At 45.9% G+C, this 23,318-nt stretch overlaps 1 protein-coding gene across 1 annotated transcript; it reads right to left on the bottom strand.

Moving 5' to 3' along the window:
• Positions 1–3,654: 3,654 nt before the first annotated feature.
• On the bottom strand, positions 3,655–18,540 carry LOC120910966. Its single transcript, XM_040322506.1, has 2 exons — positions 14,647–18,540; positions 3,655–3,731 (listed from the first exon to the last, which is right to left on the bottom strand). Exon 1 carries the CDS (start codon positions 15,841–15,843, stop codon positions 14,656–14,658), a length of 1,188 nt encoding a protein of 395 aa, XP_040178440.1. The 5' UTR covers positions 15,844–18,540; the 3' UTR covers positions 3,655–3,731; positions 14,647–14,655.
• Positions 18,541–23,318: the final 4,778 nt, after the last annotated feature.

Raw genomic sequence — 23,318 nt, forward strand, 5'->3', positions numbered from 1 at the left:
AGGGAAATACTTTTGCAATTGAAGTCTGTTTGACTGGGGCTATTTAGACACAGGGCGATCTTCAAACTAAGTACGCTTGGCCTTTTACCTATCTCACTGATTGCGCTGACCAAAGTTCTGCACATGCGCAGTGAGGTCCAGATTCGTGCGCGCATGCGCAGTATGGCCGGCACTTCATTTGCATGGGGTCACGGCTCATTACAATGAAGCACGCCCACTTCATTCCCACTTGCCATAACCACGCCTTACGCATTGAAACTTAAGTTAAGGATGGCGCAATTTTGTGCGCAAATGCACTGAGAATACGGTACTTACGACACCAACATAGGGCGCCGTAACTTAAATGACATAAGTTAGATAATCCTAAATTTACACAGGTTTTTGAGAATTTGGCCCCAAGTACTTACCGAGACCGATATGCAGAGGGTGGCTCACCTTTACGACCAAGTGCGCCCGTCCCCTGAGGTTGAGACAGGAGGCAGAAGCACAAGGCGGTACAGGTGCCAGCGAAGAAGCGGTGCTTGCAGGTAGTAGCAGCAGATGTAGTAGCTTCAGCGGGACTGCAGCCGGAGACAGGAGATAACCGAAGATACGTCAGGGATGCAGGTACGGATCAGGTCCAGATGAAGACTAGGAACGTTCCAAAACACAAGCCGAGGTTCAGGGGGCAGAGAAGGTAGCAGGTCCAAGTCACAAGCCAAAAGGTCAGGTCAGGAGAGTTCAAGCAAAGTAGGTGAGACAAGCCAAGTACAAAAGTTCCAGGAGATTGCTGAGTCGGGAAGCAATCCACAAGGTAAGGTTTCCAGGAAACAGGATACGGTCAGAAGCTGACGACGAACCAGCAATTAGCAGAGGGGAAGGGGCTGGCTTAAATAGGCCGCACTGGCCACTGATTGGTCCACAGAAAGTACAGGTACAGCACCAGGCTCAAATGGATAGCACACAGGATAGCACTGAGCAGTGGCTCAAAGACAAAGAGCTGGACCTGAAACGGCGAGATCCCAGGTTCAACTCCATCCAGAACCAACTGGGGAAAGTGACCGCAAAAGGTCTGTGCCCTGACAGTGTGTGTCCAGCACATAGTTCAGGGACAGGTTCCAGATATTTCCTATAGGGACAGCAATCTATAGGTGACTCTGTATATTTCAACTGCACCTGCCACCACCTGTGCACCTGTGATATACTGTGTGTGTCCAGTACATAGTTCAGGGACAGGTTCCAGAAATTTTCATATAGGGATAGCAATGACTCGGTGACTCGGTATATTTCAACAGCACTGCACCTGCCACCACCTGTGATATACTGTGTGTGTGTGTCCAGTACATAGTTCAGGGACAGGTTCCAGATATTTCCTATAGGGACAGCAATCTATAGGTGACTCTGTATATTTCAACAGCACTGCACCTTTCCCCTGTGATATACTGTCTGTGCAGTACATTGTTTAGGGCTGGGTTCCTGCTACTTGCTATAGGTAGAGAAATATATAGGTGAATCTCTGCCTATTTCACCAGCACTCTACCTGTCCCCTGTGATATACTGTCTGTGCAGTACATTGTTTAGGGCTGGGTTCCTGCTTCTTGCTATAGGTACAGAAATATATAGGTGAATCTCTGCCTATTTCACCAGCACTCCACCTGTCCCCTGTGATATACTGTCTGTGCAGTATATTTTTTAGGGGTAGGTTCCTGCTTCTTGCTATAGGTAGAGAAATATATAGGTGAATCTCTGCCTATTTCACCAGCACTCCACCTGTCCCCTGTGATATACTGTCTGTGCAGTACATTTTTTAGGGGTAGGTTCCTGCTTCTTGCTATAGGTAGAGAAATATATAGGTGAATCTCTGCCTATTTCACCAGCACTACACCTGTCCCCTGTGATATACTGTCTGTGCAGTACATTTTTTAGGGGTAGGTTCCTGCTTCTTGCTATAGGTAGAGAAATATATAGGTGAATCTCTGCCTATTTCACCAGAACTACACCTGTCCCCTGTGATATACTGTATGTGCAGTACATTTTTTAGGGGTAGGTTCCTGCTTCTTGCTAAAGGTAGAGAAATATATAGGTGAATCTCTGCCTATTTCACCAGCACTACACCTGTCCCCTGTGATATACTGTCTGTGCAGTACATTTTTTAGGGGTAGGTTCCTGCTTCTTGCTATAGGTAGAGAAATATATAGGTGAATCTCTGCCTATTTCACCAGCACTCCACCTGTCCCCTGTGATATACTGTCTGTGCAGTACATTTTTTAGGGGTAGGTTCCTGCTTCTTGCTATAGGTAGAGAAATATATAGGTGAATCTCTGCCTATTTCACCATATTACACTATTTTTGTATTTAAAATTTCTCAAAATTAGGGCAAAATTTGAGCAATATGAGGAAAACGTCAAATAAGGGACGTGGCCGCGGTCGTGGTGCTGCTGGTGGAGCTCCTGTTACAGGGAGAGGATGTGGTCGATCTGTGCCAGCTACACAAGTGAAACACCTTTCTCAGGTGCGAGTAGCCGACAGAGCCTGCAGCGGTATTTGGTCGGGCCTAATCCAGCTCTACGAATGTTGAGGCCAGGAGCAGAACAGGCGGTAGTAGATTGGGTTGCTGACAGTGCCTCCAGTTCCTTCACATTGTTTTCCAAAAAGTCTTGTGCTGAAAGTTCAGAGTTGGCGCCTGCAGCCGATGTCCACCATCAGTCTTTCACCTCACCCTCTTGCAAATCAGCCAAGCAGTCTGAGCCCCAAAGCATGCAGCAGTCTCTTCTTCTTGTTGATGAGTCTGTTAGCATGTGTTCCCAGGGCCATCCACCTAGCCCAGCCCCAGAAGGGGAAGAGATTGATGTAGTGATCTAATTTGTCCAATAAATGTAGTGATCATGTATAGTGTCCAGTACTCCGGTCAGATAATTAATATCTTAGATGTTTAGTATAATGACAATAAATTGCGTTGTTTCGCAGCGACACACCAGGCTCTCCAGAGAACGCAAAATTTAATGAACTTCCAATAACATACAAAGTCCAAATTCCACAGATGATACAAGAGTCCAACAAAGTAATGTAGTGTCAAAGTCTCATTTTATAGAATACATGTTCTGATCCCTTCTAGATCTGTGCCTTCACATGTTCATGCAGAGAATACGTGGGGGTATCTTCTCTAACTGATAACCAGAAATTCCCAACATTATATATTGTTTCCTTTGAATAGCTGAGCAATTTGATTGGTTGTCTCTTAATTGAAAGACAGCAGGACATATTTACCTGCCACTCTAAAAGACAGGATGTGACTTCAGCCGAAGTCACTAATTAGTATGCATCCTTGCATACTAATAAGCCCCCCTCTAATAAGTAATTAGATTGCATGTGATCTGAATAATGGTTCGATATGTAAAAACGGCTCCATCCTGTCTCTGCCTTTTTTGACAATAGTCTTTTGACTTGAAACATGCAATCACAGGCCTGATGTGTAAACTAGACTTATAATTTAATCTAATTCAACTGATTGAGTAGTGGTTTGAGACTCTCCCTGTCTCTTTGAATCACAGGTTTGAAATCCGGCCTGTATATGTTAGACTCATCTAATACAGATTATATATATATATATATATATATATATATATATATATATATATATATATATATATATATATATATATATATATATACACATATATATCCATATATTACAACATATACTACTACATATTCCCCCACTTGAATCGGTTCAAATTAGAATCGATTCACAACTAGTGTTGCTCACGAATATTGCGAATTCATCTCAGGCTGAAGTAGTGGTGGACTACATGGGGCACAGCAGTGCCACTGAGTCGTCGGTCCCGACTCACAGTAGTACCACCATTACACCGGTGCCTGTAGTACCCCCCCCCCAGCCCCCAAGAGTCCAGCATCTTACTGTTCGACAGCGACAGTGAGAGGGATATCTTGGGGGAGGCCATGCATTAGGCAGACCTCCAGCTCTGTCCTGATGGTCAGGACCTTTTTGAAGGGATGGATGAGGAGGATGGGATACCTGCTGGCAGTATCCCAGAGACATCCCTTCAAACTGGTGCTGCTGTTTTGGTGCAGGAAACAGCAGCACCTAGTCAGACCCAGGCGTGGGTGAGGGGACAGCGGAGCCAGGCTAGAGGCTCCATGTCAGTTGGTTCCCTCAGACCAACACATCTCAGCCCTTGGTCTGACATCTCTGGGGGCGAAGAGGGTGACCCATCATGGTTGCCATCTGACGCGTCGGCTCACTGCGTCAGTGACGACGGGGAAGGTAGGCACCCTGGTGAAACGGTGCGCCAGGTCACCACCAGGGAGACCATCGTCAGGGTCTCCACTGGTGATGGCAGCAGGAGGTGTCAGGAGGAGCAGCAGCAGCAGCAGCAGCAGCAGGCAGCTCCACCTGTGCGCACCGAGTCCCAGCAGGTGCAAGTAAGCGTCACCCCATCTGACAGGAGGGCGGTGCTGAAGTCACCTGTCTGGAACTACTTCACCCTGGTGGCAGACAACCCTACCGTGGCCATCTGCCGGATCTGTAAAGTGAGGGTGAAGAGAGGGAAGTGTTTGGCTCGGGTGGGTACCAGCACCTGAGGATAAACCACTGGGGGGTGTTTGACGAGATGAAGCGTGGTGGTGGTAGCAGCGCCACCACCACAAGTGAGCAGGGTACAGCAGCCCCTGCCACATCTTTATCTCTTTCCAGCAGGTCATGCCCCCCCGCTCCCTCTAGTAGAGGTACTGGTACCGGCAGCCAGACCTCTACTTCCACAGCACCCTCCGCGTCTGTGTCCCGCACTGCCGTCCGGCGCCAGGCGTCGATTTCAGACGCCTTTGACCGCACCACTCCCTTCCCCCCTGGAGACCGACGTGTGCGTTCCCTCAATGGGCTCCTGGCAAGGGTTATTGCCCAACATCTGCTGCCCTTCAACATAGTTGACAGCAACCCCTTCAGGCAGATGTTGGAGCAGGCCCAACCCCAATGGCGTGTCCCCAGCCGCCATTTCTTTGCCAGGACTGGTGTCCCTGCCCTACACCAGCACATTGTGCAGAATGTAACCCTGTCGCTGGATCACGCTGTCAGCGACAGGGTTCATCTGACAAAGGATGGCTGGACCAGCAGGCATGGGCAGGGGCGCTACATCAGCTTCACGGCCCATTGGGTTTCCCTCCGAGGCGTCGGTGAGGGATCGGCGGCAACCGATCTTGTGGTGCCGCCCCGGGGTGTCCAGGGGAGAACTGCTGGTCTCCCTCAAGCCACTGTCTCCGCAGCTGCTGAGCCTCCCAGCAAGCGCCCCCGTAGCTACTCAAGTGTGGGGCACGTGCGCTGTCAGGCCGTGCTCCAGCTTGTTAGTTTAGGGGACCGGAGACACACTGGAGAAGAAGTGCTGAAAGCACTTCAGGCTCAGGTCCAGAAGTGGCTGACACCCCGAAGGCTCCAGGCAGGTATGGTTGTCTGCGATAACGGCAGCAACCTACTCGCCGCCCTCAGTGCTGGCAGTCTGACCCACGTGCCCTGTCTGGCACATGTCCTCAACCTGGTGGTGCAGAAGTTCCTGCGCACTTATTCCGGGTTGAGTGACATTGTGGCAAAGGCGCGTAGGATTGCCAGCCACTTCAGGCGCTCCCCAACCGCTACCGCGTCCCTGTCCGAGTTGCAGCGGAACTACAGTCTGCCCCTTCACAGGCTGATTGTGGACAGTGTGACGCGGTGGAACTCCACCCTCCACATCCTGAAGAGGTTGTGGGAGCAGCGAAGGGCGGTGAGGGAGTACCTGATGGACCTACGCACTGAGAGGGCTTCACCACAACTCCCTTTCATCGCCTGTGCGGAGTGGGGGCAGATACACCAGGTCTGCCAAGTGTTGTCCTCCTTCGAGCAGGCGACCAAGATGGTCAGCAGTGAGCATGTCGGCCTCAATAACGTGCTGCCAATAGTGTTCATGCTGGAGAGGACACTAGATCGCCTGCTCGAAGCTGGGGAGAGTGCCTTGGTGGAGCAGGAGGAGTCAGCAATGCTCCACCGAGACCAGGGCCAGGACGAGGAGGAGGAGGAGGATGATGATGATGAGGAGGAGGTGGTTGCTGGTGTCATCCCGGAGTCAGGGCCTGGTCCGGAGGGAGAGCCGGTGTTGGGGGCACCGATAGTCCGGGGGTTGGGCATCTCTGAGCGTGACCAGCAGCGCCTCAGGGATGAAGAGTCGGACCTCATTGACCTGGGCAGCAGTGAGGAGTCACAGCGGGCTGTGCTCTTCCCCATGGCTGCCCACATGCTGAGATGCCTCAGGAGGGACCCCCGGGTTAAGACCATCAAGGCGAGGGATGATTTCTGGATGGCCACCCTTTTGGATCCCAGGTGCAAGGGGAAACTGGAGCAGTTCATCCCAGCCAGCCGGAGGCAGCACCGGATGGAGGAACTGCAGGCAGGCATTGTCAGCCGGTTGGAGCAGGCAACTCCCCGGCCTCCAGTTGTCCCCCCTCATCTCACCCAGCAGGTGGCTGCACCCAGCAGCAGCCGAGCAGGGGACCTAATGGATGAGATGAGGATGTTCTTCCAAACCGAGCGACCCAGTACCAGCACCAGCAGCAGCAGCAGTCACCACCAGCGGCTGGCCCACATGGTGGCAGACTACATGGCGTCCGTCGGTGCTTCTGACAGTATGAGCACCGACGACCCCATGGAGTACTGGGTTGCCAGATTGGACACCTGCCGCAAGCTCGCTCAGTATGCGCTGGAGTTATTGTCTTGCCCCCCCTCCAGCGTACTATCTGAGCGGACATTCAGCGCGGCAGGTGGGGTGGTCACGGACAAGAGGACCCGTCTGTCCACAGACTCCGTGGACAGACTCACATTCATAAAGATGAATGAGTCCTGGATCGGCGGTGACTTTCTGGCACCCGTCGTCGGTTCAGGGCGCTGAATGGTCCCTTGTCATGTATTCCCTGATGGAGCCCCGGACCTGATGTATTTACAGTGCTGAATATAACTATTTTAACACCTGAGAAAATCAATGTTAATATTTGGTACAGTAGGCTTTCTTTGCAATTACAGCGGTCAAACCTTTCTTGTAGTTTTACACCAGCTTTGCACACACTGGAGGAGGGATTTTGGCCCACTCCTCCACACAGATCTTCTCTACATCAGTCAGGTTTCTGGGCTCTCGCTGAGAAACACGGAGTTTGAGCTCCCTCCAAAGATTCTCTATTGGGTTTAGGTCTGGAGACTGGCTAGGCCACGCCAGAACCTTGATATGCTCCTTACAGAGCCACCCCTTGGTTATCCTGGCTGTGTGCTTTGGGTCATTGTCATGTTGGAAGACCCAGCCTCGACCCATCTTCAAAGCTCTAACTCAGGGAAGGAGGTTGTTGCCCAAAATCTTGCAATACATGGCCCCGGTCATCCTCTCCTTAATACAGTGCAGTCACCCTGTCCCATGTGCAGAAAAACACCCCCAAAGCATGATGCTACCACCCCCATGCTTCACAGTAGGGATGGCGTTCTTGGCATGGTACTCATCATTCTTCTTCCTCCGAACACGGTTAGTGAAATTATGACCAAAAAGTTATATTATGGTCTCATCTGACCACCTGACTTTCTCCCATGACTCCTCTGGATCAGACAAGACACCTATGTCAGCAGTTATTTCCCACTCTATATACTCCTATTACCACTGCTGTTCATCATGGCACCTCCTGCCCAAGTGATATGACTCTGTATCAACTACTACTGCTAATACTACTACTGCTGCTGCTCAGTCAAGACACCTATGTCAGCAGTTATTTCCCACTCTATATACTCCTATTACCACTGCTGTTCATCATGGCACCTCCTGCCCAAGTGATATGACTCTGTATCAACTACTACTGCTAATACTACTACTGCTGCTGCTCAGTCAAGACACCTATGTCAGCAGTTATTTCCCACTCTATATACTCCTATTACCACTGCTGTTCATCATGGCACCTCCTGCCTAAGTGATATGACTCTGTATCAACTACTACTGCTAATACTACTACTGCTGCTGCTCAGTCAAGACACCTATGTCAGCAGTTATTTCCCACTCTATATACTCCTATTACCACTGCTGTTCATCATGGCACCTCCTGCCCAAGTGATATGACTCTGTATCAACTACTACTGCTAATACTACTACTGCTGCTGCTCAGTCAAGACACCTATGTCAGCAGTTATTTCCCACTCTATATACTCCTATTACCACTGCTGTTCATCATGGCACCTCCTGCCCAAGTGATATGACTCTGTATCAACTACTACTGCTAATACTACTACTGCTGCTGCTCAGTCAAGACACCTATGTCAGCAGTTATTTCCCACTCTATATACTCCTTTTACCACTGCTGTTCATCATGGCACCTCCTGCCCAAGTGATATGACTCTGTATCAACTACTACTGCTAATACTACTACTGCTGCTGCTCAGTCAAGACACCTATGTCAGCAGTTATTTCACACTCTATATACTCCTATTACCACTGCTGTTCATCATGGCACCTCCTGCCCAAGTGATATGACTCTGTATCTACTACTACTACTACTGCTGCTGCTGCTCAGTCAAGACACCTATGTAAAAAGTTATTTCCCACTCTATATACTCCTATTACCACTTCTGTTCACTGATACCACTGATAGTTAATTTATCCCTTAACTACCCCCATTTGTGAGGGTCGGGGTTTTTCTTTAAAGTCCCATGCAAATCAATGGGAAATGTATGTTCCCACATAACTTCTGTACGCCTAGAGATATTTCAATAATACCTGCTATACATATTACTTATATGCCAAATAAAAATATATAACAGTTAAATTAACCCTTACCAACACCCTTATATAAAAGATGGGTATATTTATATTACTATGATTTTCCTCCCCAAAAGGTTAAGATAGGAAGACCGGGCAACGCCGGGTATTCAGCTAGTAATACTATAAAATGTTTTCGGTTATTATTAAGCTAGATGTGTTGATGTTGATGTTGATGTGTTAGATGTGAAGTTAGATGTGTTTAAAAAACTAACAATTTCAATAAGAAATGAAACCTTTGCAAAATATAACATTTTTTATTAAAACAAAAAAAACAAAAAAATTAAGACATGAACTTCTGAAGCTCTGTCACCTCATCTATGGTTTTCGCCATTTGTTGCACCAGCTGCTGATTTTGGCGCGTAAAAAAAAGAATCTGCTGCTCATTTGCCAGTATTCTCTGCGTCATATTTTTCAGGGCAGCTTGTTTCCCCTTGAGCTTTTTTATAACTGTTAGGATATAAGAAAAAAACATTTGGATTTCAAAGACCGTTACGAAAGATTATTTTCAGCCCTAAAAATAATAAAGTCGGACTTAAGAGACTCTATGAAAGAGGATCTGGCAGAGGCAATTCTCTTCCTTAGAACTCTACATTGCATTTATTTGCATTTGCTAAGCCTAGAACTACATTTCAAGATTAATATAAACCATTTCTAGGTTTTTCAGATTTTGTTTTTGGTTCATTATAGATAAGCTTTGTTTTTGTTCTAAAACAGCCAAATAATGTGGTCTGTATTTTTGAACTGGTAAAGATCCTGTTCCTGATGTTTATGCCTGCTGCTACTATCCAGTCACTTGATTGTTTTCATTGTGTTTGTCTTTTGCTTAAACTGTGCAATACAGTAGACTGTTGGCTTCCCAGCCAGTAGTCCCGTGGTAGGTTGCGTTTCTTTCCCTCAAGGAATCTATAAAATACATTTGCATATTAATACAGAGGAGTCGGAGTCGGGGGGTCGGGGAGTCGGAGTCTGAAGTACATAAAACTGAGGAGTCGGAGTCGGAAAATGTATCTACCGACTCCACAGCCCTGCTTTAAATGCTGTCCATTTTTAGAGCTACATTTTATTGTTGAAATTTTATTAATCTCTGTGCACATATTTACCCTCCTGATTGATGGTAAAATTAACCGTCTCATCCTGCTCCTCTTCCTCGTCACCCACTACTCCACCAGAAGTTTCGGGGGGGGGGGGTGCAGCTCCTCCTCTTGCTCCTCCACAGGAGCTGGGGGTGGTGATGTGGATGGCCCTGGCTGCTCCTCCTCATCCCTCTCCTCCTCTTCCACATCCTCCTCCTGCTCCTCCTCTGTGGCCTGTCGCCTTGTGCGCTTGGGGCGCACAGTTGGTAGCGGAGCTCCTATAATAACACAATGTTCATATATTATAAAAATGTTTTCTAATGACGTATGCAAATTCTGTGTACTCTGCTGTATTGTATATGAATACAAATTAATTTATATAGACAGTTAACCAATGGGACAATGTTATATTAAAGGGTCTTGTGGGCACTACAGGGGACTGAGCGTGAGCTGGGCTGCCACCATGGTAAAATGAGCTGTTTTTGTCTCCTTTGTTTTGTTCAGACGATCTCATGTTAAAAAAAGGGCTTGATGGAGTACACGGGATTACTATAACAACCCCACGCCTAACACAGGAATTTAGTGGGAATCTATATATATAAAACTCAACGTGTGTGTGCATGTATGTATGTATGTTCCACCATCACGTCCAAACGGCTAAAGATATTTACATGAAACTTGGCACACAGGTTACTTATATGTCAGCCACAAACATAGGATAGGTGGTTTAACCCTTACCCACCCCCATTTGCCTTGGTCAGGGTTTTTCTTTAAAGTCCCATTCAACTCTATGGGAAATACATGTTACTTCATAACAGCTGTAGATATTTCGATAACACTTGGTCACATGTTACCTATACGTCCACTTAAAGTATAGGATCGTTAATTTATCCCTTAACTACCCCCATTGGTGAGGGTCGGGGTTTTTGTTTAAAGTCCCATGCAAAGCAATGGGAAAAGTATGTTCCCACATAACTTCTGTGTTCCTGTCTGCTGTCCCATGTCTTTTTCCAACAGTACTATGAATACCTTGGCTGGTGGTGATATATGTTACAACAACATGGCGTCTTGGTTAACAACATCTGACCTTACATTAATTACATATGACCTTACATAACTGTCACCAAAGGAGCTGCGGTGGCTCAACGCGATTGCCACTGCGCTGACAAGCCATTCACCTCTGCAGCTAGGGGTTCGGATCCCGCTCTCGGCTACATGTGAATTGAGTTTGGTGGTCTCAGCCCGGCCCCCGGTGGGTGTGCTATGCGAGGTAAGCCTGCGCTTAGTACGCCCACCTCCCTCCCACAAAAACCACCACACTTACACACGCACTCGCAATTGGGTTAACATGCACGCACTCTGACCACGCGGTCTCTAAAAAGAGAGGCGAAGGACTAACGGGGCTGGTTGAGCGGGCAAATCCTCTCACTCCCTTATAGGGAGTCCCTCTGCCCCGTTGGGCTTCGAAGCGGAGCAGGTAGGACGGTCTGTGTGGGAGGACCCCCTCACACCCGCCATTGCCACCCGGGGCATGGAGAAAGGTGGCAGATTACCTCTGGGGGAGGCCTGCCTACTCCCAACTCCTGCAGTCCTGCTCCTCTCTCGAGTACACGCACAAAATACACTTTAGGAAAAAAAAACATAACTGTGACCAATAACTTACCTGGATGATATTTATTCCGGATACGCCTGACCCGGTTCATCTGGCGCCTCTTCAGGTCGGACCACTTTTTGAGAATCGTCATGCGACTGGGTGCTTCGCCGTTTTGGGCGCGTAGTTCCTCAATTAGGGAGCTTACAACTGCCTGTTTTTCTTGCTGCCTCTTCAGCTCATCATACCCTGTTTCCAGGAACTTCTGCAAGATGAAGAACAAAGTATATTGTAATACTTTTGTTGACAGCCTTATGGATATATGACGTAAATGTATGGTATTCAACAATTGGAAGCATTCTCGCCTTATTAATCAATGACAGGGGTAACATGACACATTTTATATCCTGCCATTTCGGTCTCCGCCTTTTTTGCATAAATATAGCAGCCATTATGATTTGCATAATTATGTATATATGATTAACAACACAGGATACACGTATAGGGGAGATATGCGTTGCTATTCATCTGACCGCTATAATTTTTTTTGGACACTGATAATGGGCCTGTACAATAGATTATTTTTTTTCATCCCTATCTTTATATAGGAACAAGAATATGTTTGTTTCTTTTGACTTTTTGATGAATTAATTTAGAATAAATAATGGAGTTGATGTTATTTAACAACTACAACTACCAGCATGCTCTGATACACCATGTAGCTCATCCGTCACCAGCTGTACAACAATTATACTTTAACTCCCAGCATGCCTGGACAGTTAATGGCTGTCCGGTAATAACGGGGAGGCATGGGGTTCACAGTAGTTTCCCGCTGAGGGTTTGAGCTGCAGCGCCGAATTTGCTTCAGCTAGAAGCACACTGTAAGCCACAGCCCATGTGAATGTACCCTGTAAATTCACATTGGGGGAGAGGGGGGGGGGTAATTGCAGCCAGTTGCATGCAGGGAGTTTTAGTTTTGCAACAGCTGGAGGCAGAATTATTTCACATTGGTCACTTTCCTCACTCTCCCTCCCATCTTCCTTTTCCCCACTTTCTTTTATTATTTTTCCCCGTGTTCTGTTTTGTTTGTCACTCTTTTTGTTTTGGTGCTTGCACTTTGTGTGGCGAGTAGGGTGCTGGTCCTCGGGCCGGTCTCTGAAAGTCTTGGGAGTTGGTAGACTCGGCCTTCTGGTTAGGTTCACCGGCTCTCATGGGGTCTCCCTTAGGGGGAGCCTCACCGAGGAGGGTTCTGTTTCGGCAGTCCCTCCGAGGATGTTGGGTCCTTGTGGCTTCGGCTGCTTGGACCGAGATGGGTCCATATGGCTTCAGCTGTATGGACCACAGTAACTCGTTTCCCTGTCAGGAGCCTAACGCCCCGGGGGGTCAGAGACGGGACCTTTTCGGAGGACCACTGACGTATGCACCCGTCGCATTTTTTTGTGATGTCACTCTTTAGGTGTGTGCACATTTTTCCCTGCACCGGGTGGAGTTTTTGGGTTGTGTTTTGCACGCCACAGGCTTTTCAACAGAAAAAAAACAGCTGGAGGCAGAATGGTTGCAAAACACTACGGGTTTGTTACCTAACTCAGGGTTTCAAGACCAGTCCACCTCCAGCTGTTGCAAAACTACTACTCCCATCAGCCACGGTCTGTCAGTGCATGCTAAGAATTTTACTTTTGCTGCATCTAGGGTGCCACAGTTTAGAGACCCGTGCATAAAGGCCTGAAAAATGTGGGCCTGCAGAACTTACAATACTAGAAGTGCCAGCATTCCCAGGCATGCTGGAAGTTGTAGTTCTGCAACATCTAAAGGGCAATATGTATTCGAACGTCCTTGGGCCTTGAGGACCCTGAAGTCAGGACGTTCGCATACGTCCTATGTCCAAAAAAATGTTAAATTCATTATGCTAAATAACAAGGAAAAGTGCCTAAATACACATTTACCAACCAGGGTGTCTGCAGCTGTCCAGGCATGCTGGGACTTGTAGTTTTGTAAAAGCAGGAGACACATTGTTTGTGAAATACTAATATCTGATCATATATACTAACTTTTAAACTAGACTAAAATGCAGTTGAAGATAATGAAATAACAGTGGTCAAAATACTTACACAAATCATCATCTTTTCCTCAGATACAGTGAAATTACTTCCAACCATCTTGCTCTTCGATTGCGATGCGATCATAAAGTTGGAAACTGGCAAGGGTCCAGGAAATGGTCGCGTGTTGGGCGCGTGTTGTTCGCGCGATTGCGCATGCGCGATCGAAAAATCGCAATCGCAATATTTTTTTGATAAAATATCACAAATATTCTATTTCAGAGTGCTCCTACAGCAGTTTTCGAAATATCTGCAAACAATTTCGCATTCGCATTTTGTGAAATTGCGCTAAAATATCTCGAATATTCGATTTCAGAATGAGCCAATCAGAGCGCTCCTACAGCATTTGGGGAAATTCCGCAATAATCATCGCATTCGCAATATTGCGAAATTTCGATAAAATATAACGAATATTCTGAGCCAATCAGAGTGCTCCTACAGCATTTTTCGAAATTGCGCAATAAATATCGCATTCGCATTTTGCGAAATTTCGATAAAATATCACGAATATTCTGAGCCAATCAGAGCGCTCCTCCAGCATTTGTCGAAATTGCGCAATAAATATCGCATTTTGCGAAATTTCGATAAAATATCACGAATATTCTGAGCCAATCAGAGCGCTCCTCCAGCATTTGTCGAAATTGCGCAATAAATATCGCATTCGCATTTTGCGAAATTTCGATAAAATATCAAGAATATTCTGAGCCAATCAGAGTGCTCCTTCCGCATTTGCCGAATATTCACAATTATTTTGTATTGTAAAATATCACGAATATTCTGAGCCAATCAGAGTGCTCCTAGCGCTGTTGTCGAAATTTCGCCATCAATATCGCATTCGCATTTTGCGAAATTTCGACAAAATATCAAGAATATTGTGAGCCAATCAGAGTGCTCCTACCGCAGTTATTAAAAATTCGCAATTATTTTCGCATTCGCAATAGCGAAAAATCGCAATCATTTAATTTCGATAAAATATCACGAATATTCGAATTTAGCGAATATATCTCGAATATTCGAATATATATTCGAGATATATCGCGATATCGAATATGGCATATTCTGCTCAACACTATTCACAACCAAACTGCTCAGACATCCCTGGCTCTTAAGATTGAAGCCATCTCTAGGTTTTCCTTACTTTTCTGAATTATTCTTAATTGCCTCCTACCACAACAATATAAACCAAACAAAAAACATATTAATACGAATTGAATAAACACAAAAATTATGGAAAGAGTTCTCAGTAGCGGGTGAGTAAAAGTGTTATTGGGTATGCTCCACCAAGGCTCCTGAAATTCCTTAGTAATTTTATTAGAACTGATGAGGTTTTCCTTCACCAGATCTTGTAATTCTATAATTTTCCTACTATCCCTAAATAATGTATCCAATTCAACTGTAAGTGGTGGTATTTTCTTAAATAAAGGAGAAATCATAGAGTCCCATTTGCCAAGATCAGTTTGCTCAATGTCCATAGATACTTGATTCATCTGGATATTAGCTCGAATGTCTTCCTCTTCAATTGTTAACAGTCCATCTGTGAGGTTCACACACCAGCCTGTGATAGGTGTCCGGCACTGAACTTGTTTCTGCCAAGTGAATGAGGGAACCCCTAATGCACAGACCCTCGAGTCCTCTCCATGAATAATTCTCTTCCAGGCCGGTTCAAATTTTTGCAATTGAACCATGCAGTTTCCAGAGTGTGTAGCAGCACAGCCATCTATGTACTCCAGCCGCTCAAAAGAACAGGAACAAAGCCAGGCCTGGGCACGTCTGGTACAGCAGTTGGGATCCATGGTTTTCCACACTTGGTTGTCCTTGACGACAAGTCTGCTTTGCGGTAGCAGTTGTTTCAGTTTATTAGTGCCATTTCTCACTTCCACCTCACCAAGAACGATCATCTTGTATACGGGTAAGGGTGCTGTTGACCATGTAGGGATGTCAACGGTCAGAGGTATTTCTTGCTTTCCAAGGCGATCTTTATTGCAAAGAGTATCCAGGCTCCTTACTTTGGCAAGGGCAAAGTTCCTACAAGTAACACCACTGTCTTTGATAAGATGGAATAATAAGGTTGGGTTCATTATCCTTGGCCAGTCTCCTTGTTTGATTTCTCTAAGCCCTAGGCTCAGGTGTTCACTCAGCAAGTTTCCTATGATACCACAAACTATAGACTTGGATACATTATTGGTTTGAAGTGTTTTATTCAGTGCATTCACCGACATTTGAATGTTCTGCAAATCTGCAGCAATGGTGTGAATGTTCTGAATATCTACTTTCATTTCAGCTAGAGCGTTTAAATCCACTCTTCCCCCTTTAAGCAGTATCTGCTGTAATTACGTGCCCCATGAGGAAGCGAGTTTTCGCGAAACCGGTCGGGCGTAACGAGTGTCGTATCGGATCACCCCCCGTTGACTGCACCTTTCCCTACCTACTTGGACGGGTCTTTTCGGTTGGCTTCCGGCCGGAGCTCCAAATTTGACATGCCTATTTTATACCGTTTATATGTAAGTGCGTTTTTTTCTTCTTTTTAATAAATGTTACCTACGTTATTACACTATTGTGGCCCTTATGTGTCTTCCATGATAATCAGGATCCCAATTTTCCATCCATTGGCTTGAGACGGAGGTGTACATGATATTCAGCCTTTCTACATTCCAACTACCATAGTGTTTACCCACACGCCTTCTGGGGTCTTCTTTTAATTAAGAGACCGCTGGATATCTGGTAAGCAGACATATTGATTTATGGTGGAGGTTTTTCTATCTATTGGATCGTCACCACAGCCTTTGATCAACACTTATGGACTGTTTCTTCTTTTTTCTTCACTGCACTGGGGATCAGGACTTTTTTCACGTTTTAGATCATCTATGGACACTGATCTATGTTATGACCTTTAGAATTTTTTTCTTTTTTGTATAGCGCATCTTGTTTTTTCTAATCCACCCACAAAATGTAGTCCTCTTATATTTAGGCTGTCTATATCAACCCTATTCCAAATTGAACTACCCAAACTGAGGCCTGATATGATATCAGTACCCAGATCCCTCTTTGAGACCTTCTTAAAATGAAGCCCTTGTGTAGCATCCCAAAATATGTTTATATGTGTTTGAAAGACCGTTTTAAACCATAATCCCATTGATTTTGGGCAACTCTCTGGAATGTTAAATGACGTAAAATTCAACAATAATGGTACTGATAAGTATGAAACATCGCTATACACTAAAGTTTGAGTTCGCTACATTGGTGCCGTTCAAGTGACCAGAAGCGCATTTTCAGGACTTAGTAACAGGAGCCAGTGATGACAACAATTCCTGATGAAGAACCAAGAGTCTGATCTACAAAATTTAACAAGTTTGAAAGCCTAGAACTATTTTCTGGAGACTGGATCTCACAATCTGTGAGGTGACAGAAGACCGTGAGGACCCAGGAAGGAAGTTCCAAGAAACCTAACAATTGGTAAGTGTGCCTTATTCATTATTATTATATTTTTTTAAATAGTTTTTTTTCTTCTTCTCTCTCATTGTATTTTTTTTTTTTACAATGGCTTTGGCTTCGTCTGGTGGTGACAATAGCCCTAAAGGAGAGAATGTGAATATATGGCTGTTAAATTATATAAAAAGTCATGGGGGGCCTTATGAAATTCCCCAAGAATGTAGACAGTCATGGGATTTAATGAAATGTTTTTTATCTGATAGTGTCTTTGATAAGAAAACAAAAGAAAAGAAACTTAAGGGTATCATTATTCAGGGACTACTGTCTTGTTGTACAGAATTAATAGAAGAGATTAAAGGGAAAAAGCAGAAAATCCTAGAACATACTCAGAGCTATGAGGTTATGGAAAAAGGGTTCAATGAGAGGATGTCAGATCTCAGGTTACATGCCATCACTACTGGGGAGGCACTGATTGAGAAGGCAAAATTTTGTGATGATTTAAGTTGGGTAAATGAGGAATTGTCAGTGAAAATACAAATTGTTGAGTGTAAACATGCTGCGAACATTGCTTTTGATAAATTGGCAGAAAAATCAAGTTACAAGCATCAAAATGATACTTCTAAAATACAGCTTGATACCAAAGATTATAAGCCAATATATCCCTGGGGTGAGTTACATGCAGCCCCTTGCATACCAGCAGCTCCTACCACTACAACAACTGTATAGAACACTGACGATACAAGTGAAATTAAATTGGTCACAAAACAATTAAAGCCACAGGAGATGGAAGCTATTATAAGAGAGGTAGGTCAGGTACCCCGCTATGATGTAAATAGGTTCATGAAATGGTTTTGTGATTTGCAGAGAGTCAGAGACACATACAACTTGAATGTGGAGGACCTAGCTAGAATTTTGCAGAAAAGTGTAGGCAATGGATTGTGGGCACGGATCTTGCAAAATTGTGGCCAGCGTCATAAAACTAAGGATGTTTTAAGGGAATTATTGAAAGCATTGTATGGTGTGACAACAAATGTGTCCTTGTCAGGAAAAATTAAGCAAATGAAGTATGAATGCCCGTATGAACTTGCAGATAGAATTAGCAGTGTGATGGAATATGTGATGACTGGGAATCCTGGTTTTGAACGTGGTGGTCTGGTTCATAGGTCAATGTTATTGGAAGCAGTGGATGATGATGTCAGGGAAGGCATTTTATCTGTTACACCTGATCCTAGTGATTATAATGATATTTTGTTAAGAGCGGATAATTTGTGGAGGAGAAGGTGTCGAGAAGACAGTCTTGCGGTTGATGCAGCTAGAGTTTTTAGAGTCGAGGGACAGCAAAATAGAGAGGACTATGGGTCATGGAGAGGAAGATCTTATAACAATACAGGTAGTTATAGAAGGCCAGAACCCAGAGAGAAGCCTAGTAAACAGCCTTGGGTGCCGTTTAGTGAAATAAGAAGTGAGAGAGATTGTTTGCAGGAGGAGCTATACAAGATAAAGGAAGAAATGGAAAGAATAAAAGCAGGAGGGGTCAAGGTAGCAGCAATAGGAATGGAAAGTGCTGTGTCACCTTCTACCAGTCATTGTTAGGGGTTCCGAGCCCCCCATGCCCCTTCCTGCCGATTTTTAACTGATTTAACGTTAGATTAAATCATTGATATCAGTAACAGTTATTGGAATTTACCCCTTGACCCAACGTGTGAATACAAAACAGCCTTCAGCTGGGCAGGCTTTCAATATTATTGGACAGTTCTTCCGCAAGGGTACAAAGACAGTGCAGCAATATTTCACTCACATATGAAAGAAGTGATTGATAAGTTTTCAAAACCTGAAAGAGTAATTTCATATGTTGATGACATTTTGATTGGATCAGCCTCTATGGAGGAACATGTGAGTGATGTGAGGGAAATGTTATTGCTTTTGAGGGAAGCAGGTTTGAAAGTTAATCCAAAGAAAATACAATTGGGGAAGAAAGAAGTTCAATTTTTGGGGGTTACTGTAGCACAGTCAGGGCGGAGTATCAATGAGCAAATAGTTGAGCTGATAGGTAAGCTACCCTTGCCCACTGATGAAAAGAGTCTGAGGCAATTCCTAGGCATGACAGGTTTTTGCAGAGAATTTGTGCCTCATTATGCATCATTAACAGAATGTTTGTATAATCTGCTGAAGCAAGATGAATGGGAATGGAGATCAGAGCACACACAAGCTATTGAAGCATTAAAAGATACTCTAGGCAATGCCCCTTCATTAGCATCACCAGACCCCAACAAAGAATTTAGGGCCAGATCCTCAAAAGAGATACGGCGGAGTAACTGCTGTTACTCCGTCGTATCCCTGGTCCTAACTATGGAACTGATCCACAGACTCAGTTTCCCATAGTTAGGACGAAGATCCGACATGTGTAATTGAATTACACTGTCGGATCTTAAGGATGCAATTCTAGGCCGGCCGCTAGGTGGCGAGGCCATTGCGGCCGGCGTAGACTATGCAAATGACCAGTTATGGCGATCCACGAACGCTCCGACGGGCCCGTCGCTCTAAATCTACATCGTTTACGTCCAGTTCCGCCGCGTAAAACTAGGGCTAAGCCCTAGTTGTCTTAAGCCATGTTAAGTATGGCCGTCGTTCCCGCGTCGAATTTTAAATTCTACGTCGTTTGCGTAAGACGTCCGTGAATGGCGCTGGACGCCATTTACGTTAACGTCTAAGCAAATGACGTCGGAGCGACGTCAGTTAGCGCAATGCACGTCGGGTAAGTTACCCGACGGAGCATGCGCAGTACATCCGGCGCGGGAGCGCGCCTAATTTAAATGGGACTCGCCCATTTGAATAGGAACGCCTTGCGCCGGACGGATTTAAGTTACAGCGCCGCAAAGTTCCAGGTAAGTGCTTTGTGGATCGGCACCTAACTTGGGAATTTTGCGGCGGAGTAACTTAAATCCGAAAAGTTACGTTGCGCCGCGGCTTTGTGGATTACTCCCTCAGACTCTATCCACATGTGGGCCTTAATACTTTGTCTGTTGCTCTCACCCAAGACTATTTTGGAAAACAAAGACCTGTGGTCTATGCATCACGTCTACTATCATCTGTAGAACAAAAGTATCCTTTGTGTACTCGTATGGTGCTGTGTTGTTATTGGGCAATCAACAAATTCAGGTACTTGACAGGTACACAAAGGGTCACCATTGCTAGTCATCACACTCCTATAGTCATGTTAGCAAATGGGAAATGGAAGGAAGCAGATGTAAATTGTATAAGGCTGGCAAGGTGGACCACGGCTTTGTTGACAGAAAATATTGAGGGGTTAAAAGAACCTAGCGTACTGATTGGTGGATTGTTGATTGAAGGTGAAACCCATGAATGTCAAGTGCAATGAAATAGTTTGCAGCACCAAATTTTTACCGCTGTATCCAGACCTTTTGACTTGGAAAATGAGTGCTGGTACATTGATGGTTCTTCTTACTATAAAGATGGAAAAAGAATCTCAGGATTTGCTGGTGTTTGTGTAAAAGATGGAGAGGTACAGAGACAATTTTCATATTCATGTAGAGCTCGTTCTGCACAGTATGTGGAAATAGCCGCATTTTTGCAAGTTCTCATTGAGTTAAGAGATGATGGTGGAATTGTAAACATTGCTTCTGAATCAGACCAGGTATGCAAGGGTGCAGTGGTCTATCTTTCATGGTGGAATGTGATGGGCTTTAAAGGAACAGATGGCAGTGAAATAAGATATGCATCCTTATGGAAAATGATAGAGGAGGAAACCCAATTCTTTTCAAAAATTTGTATCCGAAAGGTACAGGCCCACAGAAAACAAACAACCGAGCACTACTGGAACAATACCGTAGAAAGATTAGCAAAGGAGGCTGCAGTAACATCCCCCGAATGGCCTCATATAGAGCATACTTTGTCATTTCCAGTGTCTGCCCTTACACGTGCTCAAGCAAAAGGAATTGAAGAAAGGACATGTGAGTTGGGTAAAATACAAGATCAGGATGAGGAATTAGCTCAACTAAAAGAAATGTGTGGGACTGGGCCCATACAATTTGAGGGTCAAGAGGTGCAGGTGGAGGATGGCCTTTTGATAACCTACAAAAATGATTTATCTTTATGGGTTGCCCCAAAAGGTGTGAGGAAAGACATTCTTACATGGATTCATGGGTCCCCTGTTGGTGGACACCCCAAACTTCCTTTAGCTTGGTGGCCTCAAAATAAACAACACATGCAGGACCATATCTTATCATGTTTGATGTGTGCTAGGCATGATCCTGCCAATAGGAAGAGGAGAGGGGCACTGATGAGACAAGCTCCCATGGGACCATGGGAGCGAATTCAAATTGATTACACAGGTGAATTACCCAACACTGCACACCAGAACAAATATTTGCTGGTTGTTGTGGATTCTTTCAGTCACTGGGTTGAAGCTTTCCCCACCAAAAACTGTACTGCCACTACTACTACAATTGAGTGCACCGATGCCCAACCACTTATATTTCAAGATGAGTACATGGGGGGACCTTCACAGCACGTCTTGGATGATGATGAAACACAGTTGCCAACTGCTGGTGCTTTTGCAATTGTGCAGACCGACAAGGAGGGCAGTGGTGAAGACTGGGTGGAAGATGATGTGCAGGACGATGAGGTCCTCGACCCGACATGGAATCAACCTCATGCAGGTGACCCGTGTAGTTCGGAGGAAGAGGCGGTGGTCGCACAGAGCCACCAGCACAGCAGAAGAGGGAACAGGGTGCCAAAGCAGAGTGTCCGTCCCCTAGACAGTACGCATGCTACTGCCCAACAAAGCAAGGGACCGAGCACACCAAAGCCAGGTCCAAGGAGTTCCCTAGCGTGGCAGTTCTTCACACAATGTGCTGATGACAAGACACGCATGGTTTTCACGTTGTGCAATCAGAGCCTGAAGCGAGGCATAAACGTTCTCAACCTGAGCACAACCTGCATGACCAGGCATTTAAGTGCAAAGCACGAGCTGCAGTGGAGTAGACACCTCAAAAACCCAGAAAGGTCTCTGGCTCCTCCTGCTTTCTCTTCTGCATCAGTCTCTGGCCTCTCTGCCTCTTCATCCACCTCTGTAGTGACAGTGCCACCTGCCACCCCTCAATTAGAGGACCGGCAAGCGACACTACCACCTGGGTCACCAAACATCTCCACAATGTCCCATGGAAGCATTCAGCTCTCTATCTCCCAAACACTGGATCGTAAGAGGAAGTACCCCTCTACCCACCCGTGATCCCTGGCCCTAAATGCCAGCATTTCAAAATTACTGGCCTTTGAAATGCTGTCATTCCGTCTGGTGGAGACGCAGAGTTTTAAAAGCCTAATGGCATTGGCTGTCCCACAGTACGTCGTGCCCAGCCGCCACTACTTTTCCAGGCGAGCCATCCCTTCCCTGAACAACCAAGTGGGGGACAAAATCAGGTGTGCACTGCGCAACGCCATCTGTGCCAAGGTCCACCTAACTACGGATACGTGGACCAGTGAGCACGGTCAGGGACGTTATATCTCCCTAACAGCGCACTGGGTAAATGCAGTGGCGGCTGGGCCTGAGGCGGATAGCAGTTTGGCGCATGTCCTTCCACCACCGAGGATTGCAGGGCGCTTCAGTTTGCCTCCTGTTCCTAACTCCTTCTACTCCGCTTCCTCTACCGCCTCCTCATCCAGTCAGCGTAACAAATTCACCGCCAACTTCAGCACAGCCATGGGTAAACGCCAGCAGGCAGTTTTAAAACTTTCCTGTTTGGGGGAAAAACCACACACCGCGCAGGAGTTGTGGAGGGACATGGAACAACAGACCGATGAGTGGTTGGCGTCAGTGAGCCTCAAGCCGGGCCTGGTGGTGTGCGATAACGGGCGAAATCTTGTAGCAGCTCTGGGCCTAGCCGGTTTGATGCACATCCCTTGCCTGGTGCATGTGCTGAATTTGGTGGTGCAGAGTTTCCTGAAAACTTACCCCGATATGCCACAGCTGCTGCAGAAAGTGCGGTCCGTCTGTGCGCACTTTCGGAGTTCTCACCCTGCTGCTGCTCGCCTGGCAGCGCTGCAGCGTAACTTCGGCCTTCCTGCTCACTGCCTCATATGTGATGTGCCCACAAGGTGGAACTCCACCTTGCACATGCTGGCCAGACTGTGCGAGCAGCAGCAGGCGATAGTGGAGTTCCAGCTGCAGCATGCACGCGTGAGTCGCTCTGCGGAACAGAAACACTTTACCATCAATAACTGGGCCTGACTGTGCCTTGTTGCGCTGTTTTGAGTACTCCACCAACATGGCCAGTGCCGATGACACCGCTCTCAGCGGGACTAT

This window comes from Rana temporaria, chromosome 1, assembly GCF_905171775.1.
Source record: "Rana temporaria chromosome 1, aRanTem1.1, whole genome shotgun sequence".
NCBI lineage: Eukaryota > Metazoa > Chordata > Amphibia > Anura > Ranidae > Rana > Rana temporaria.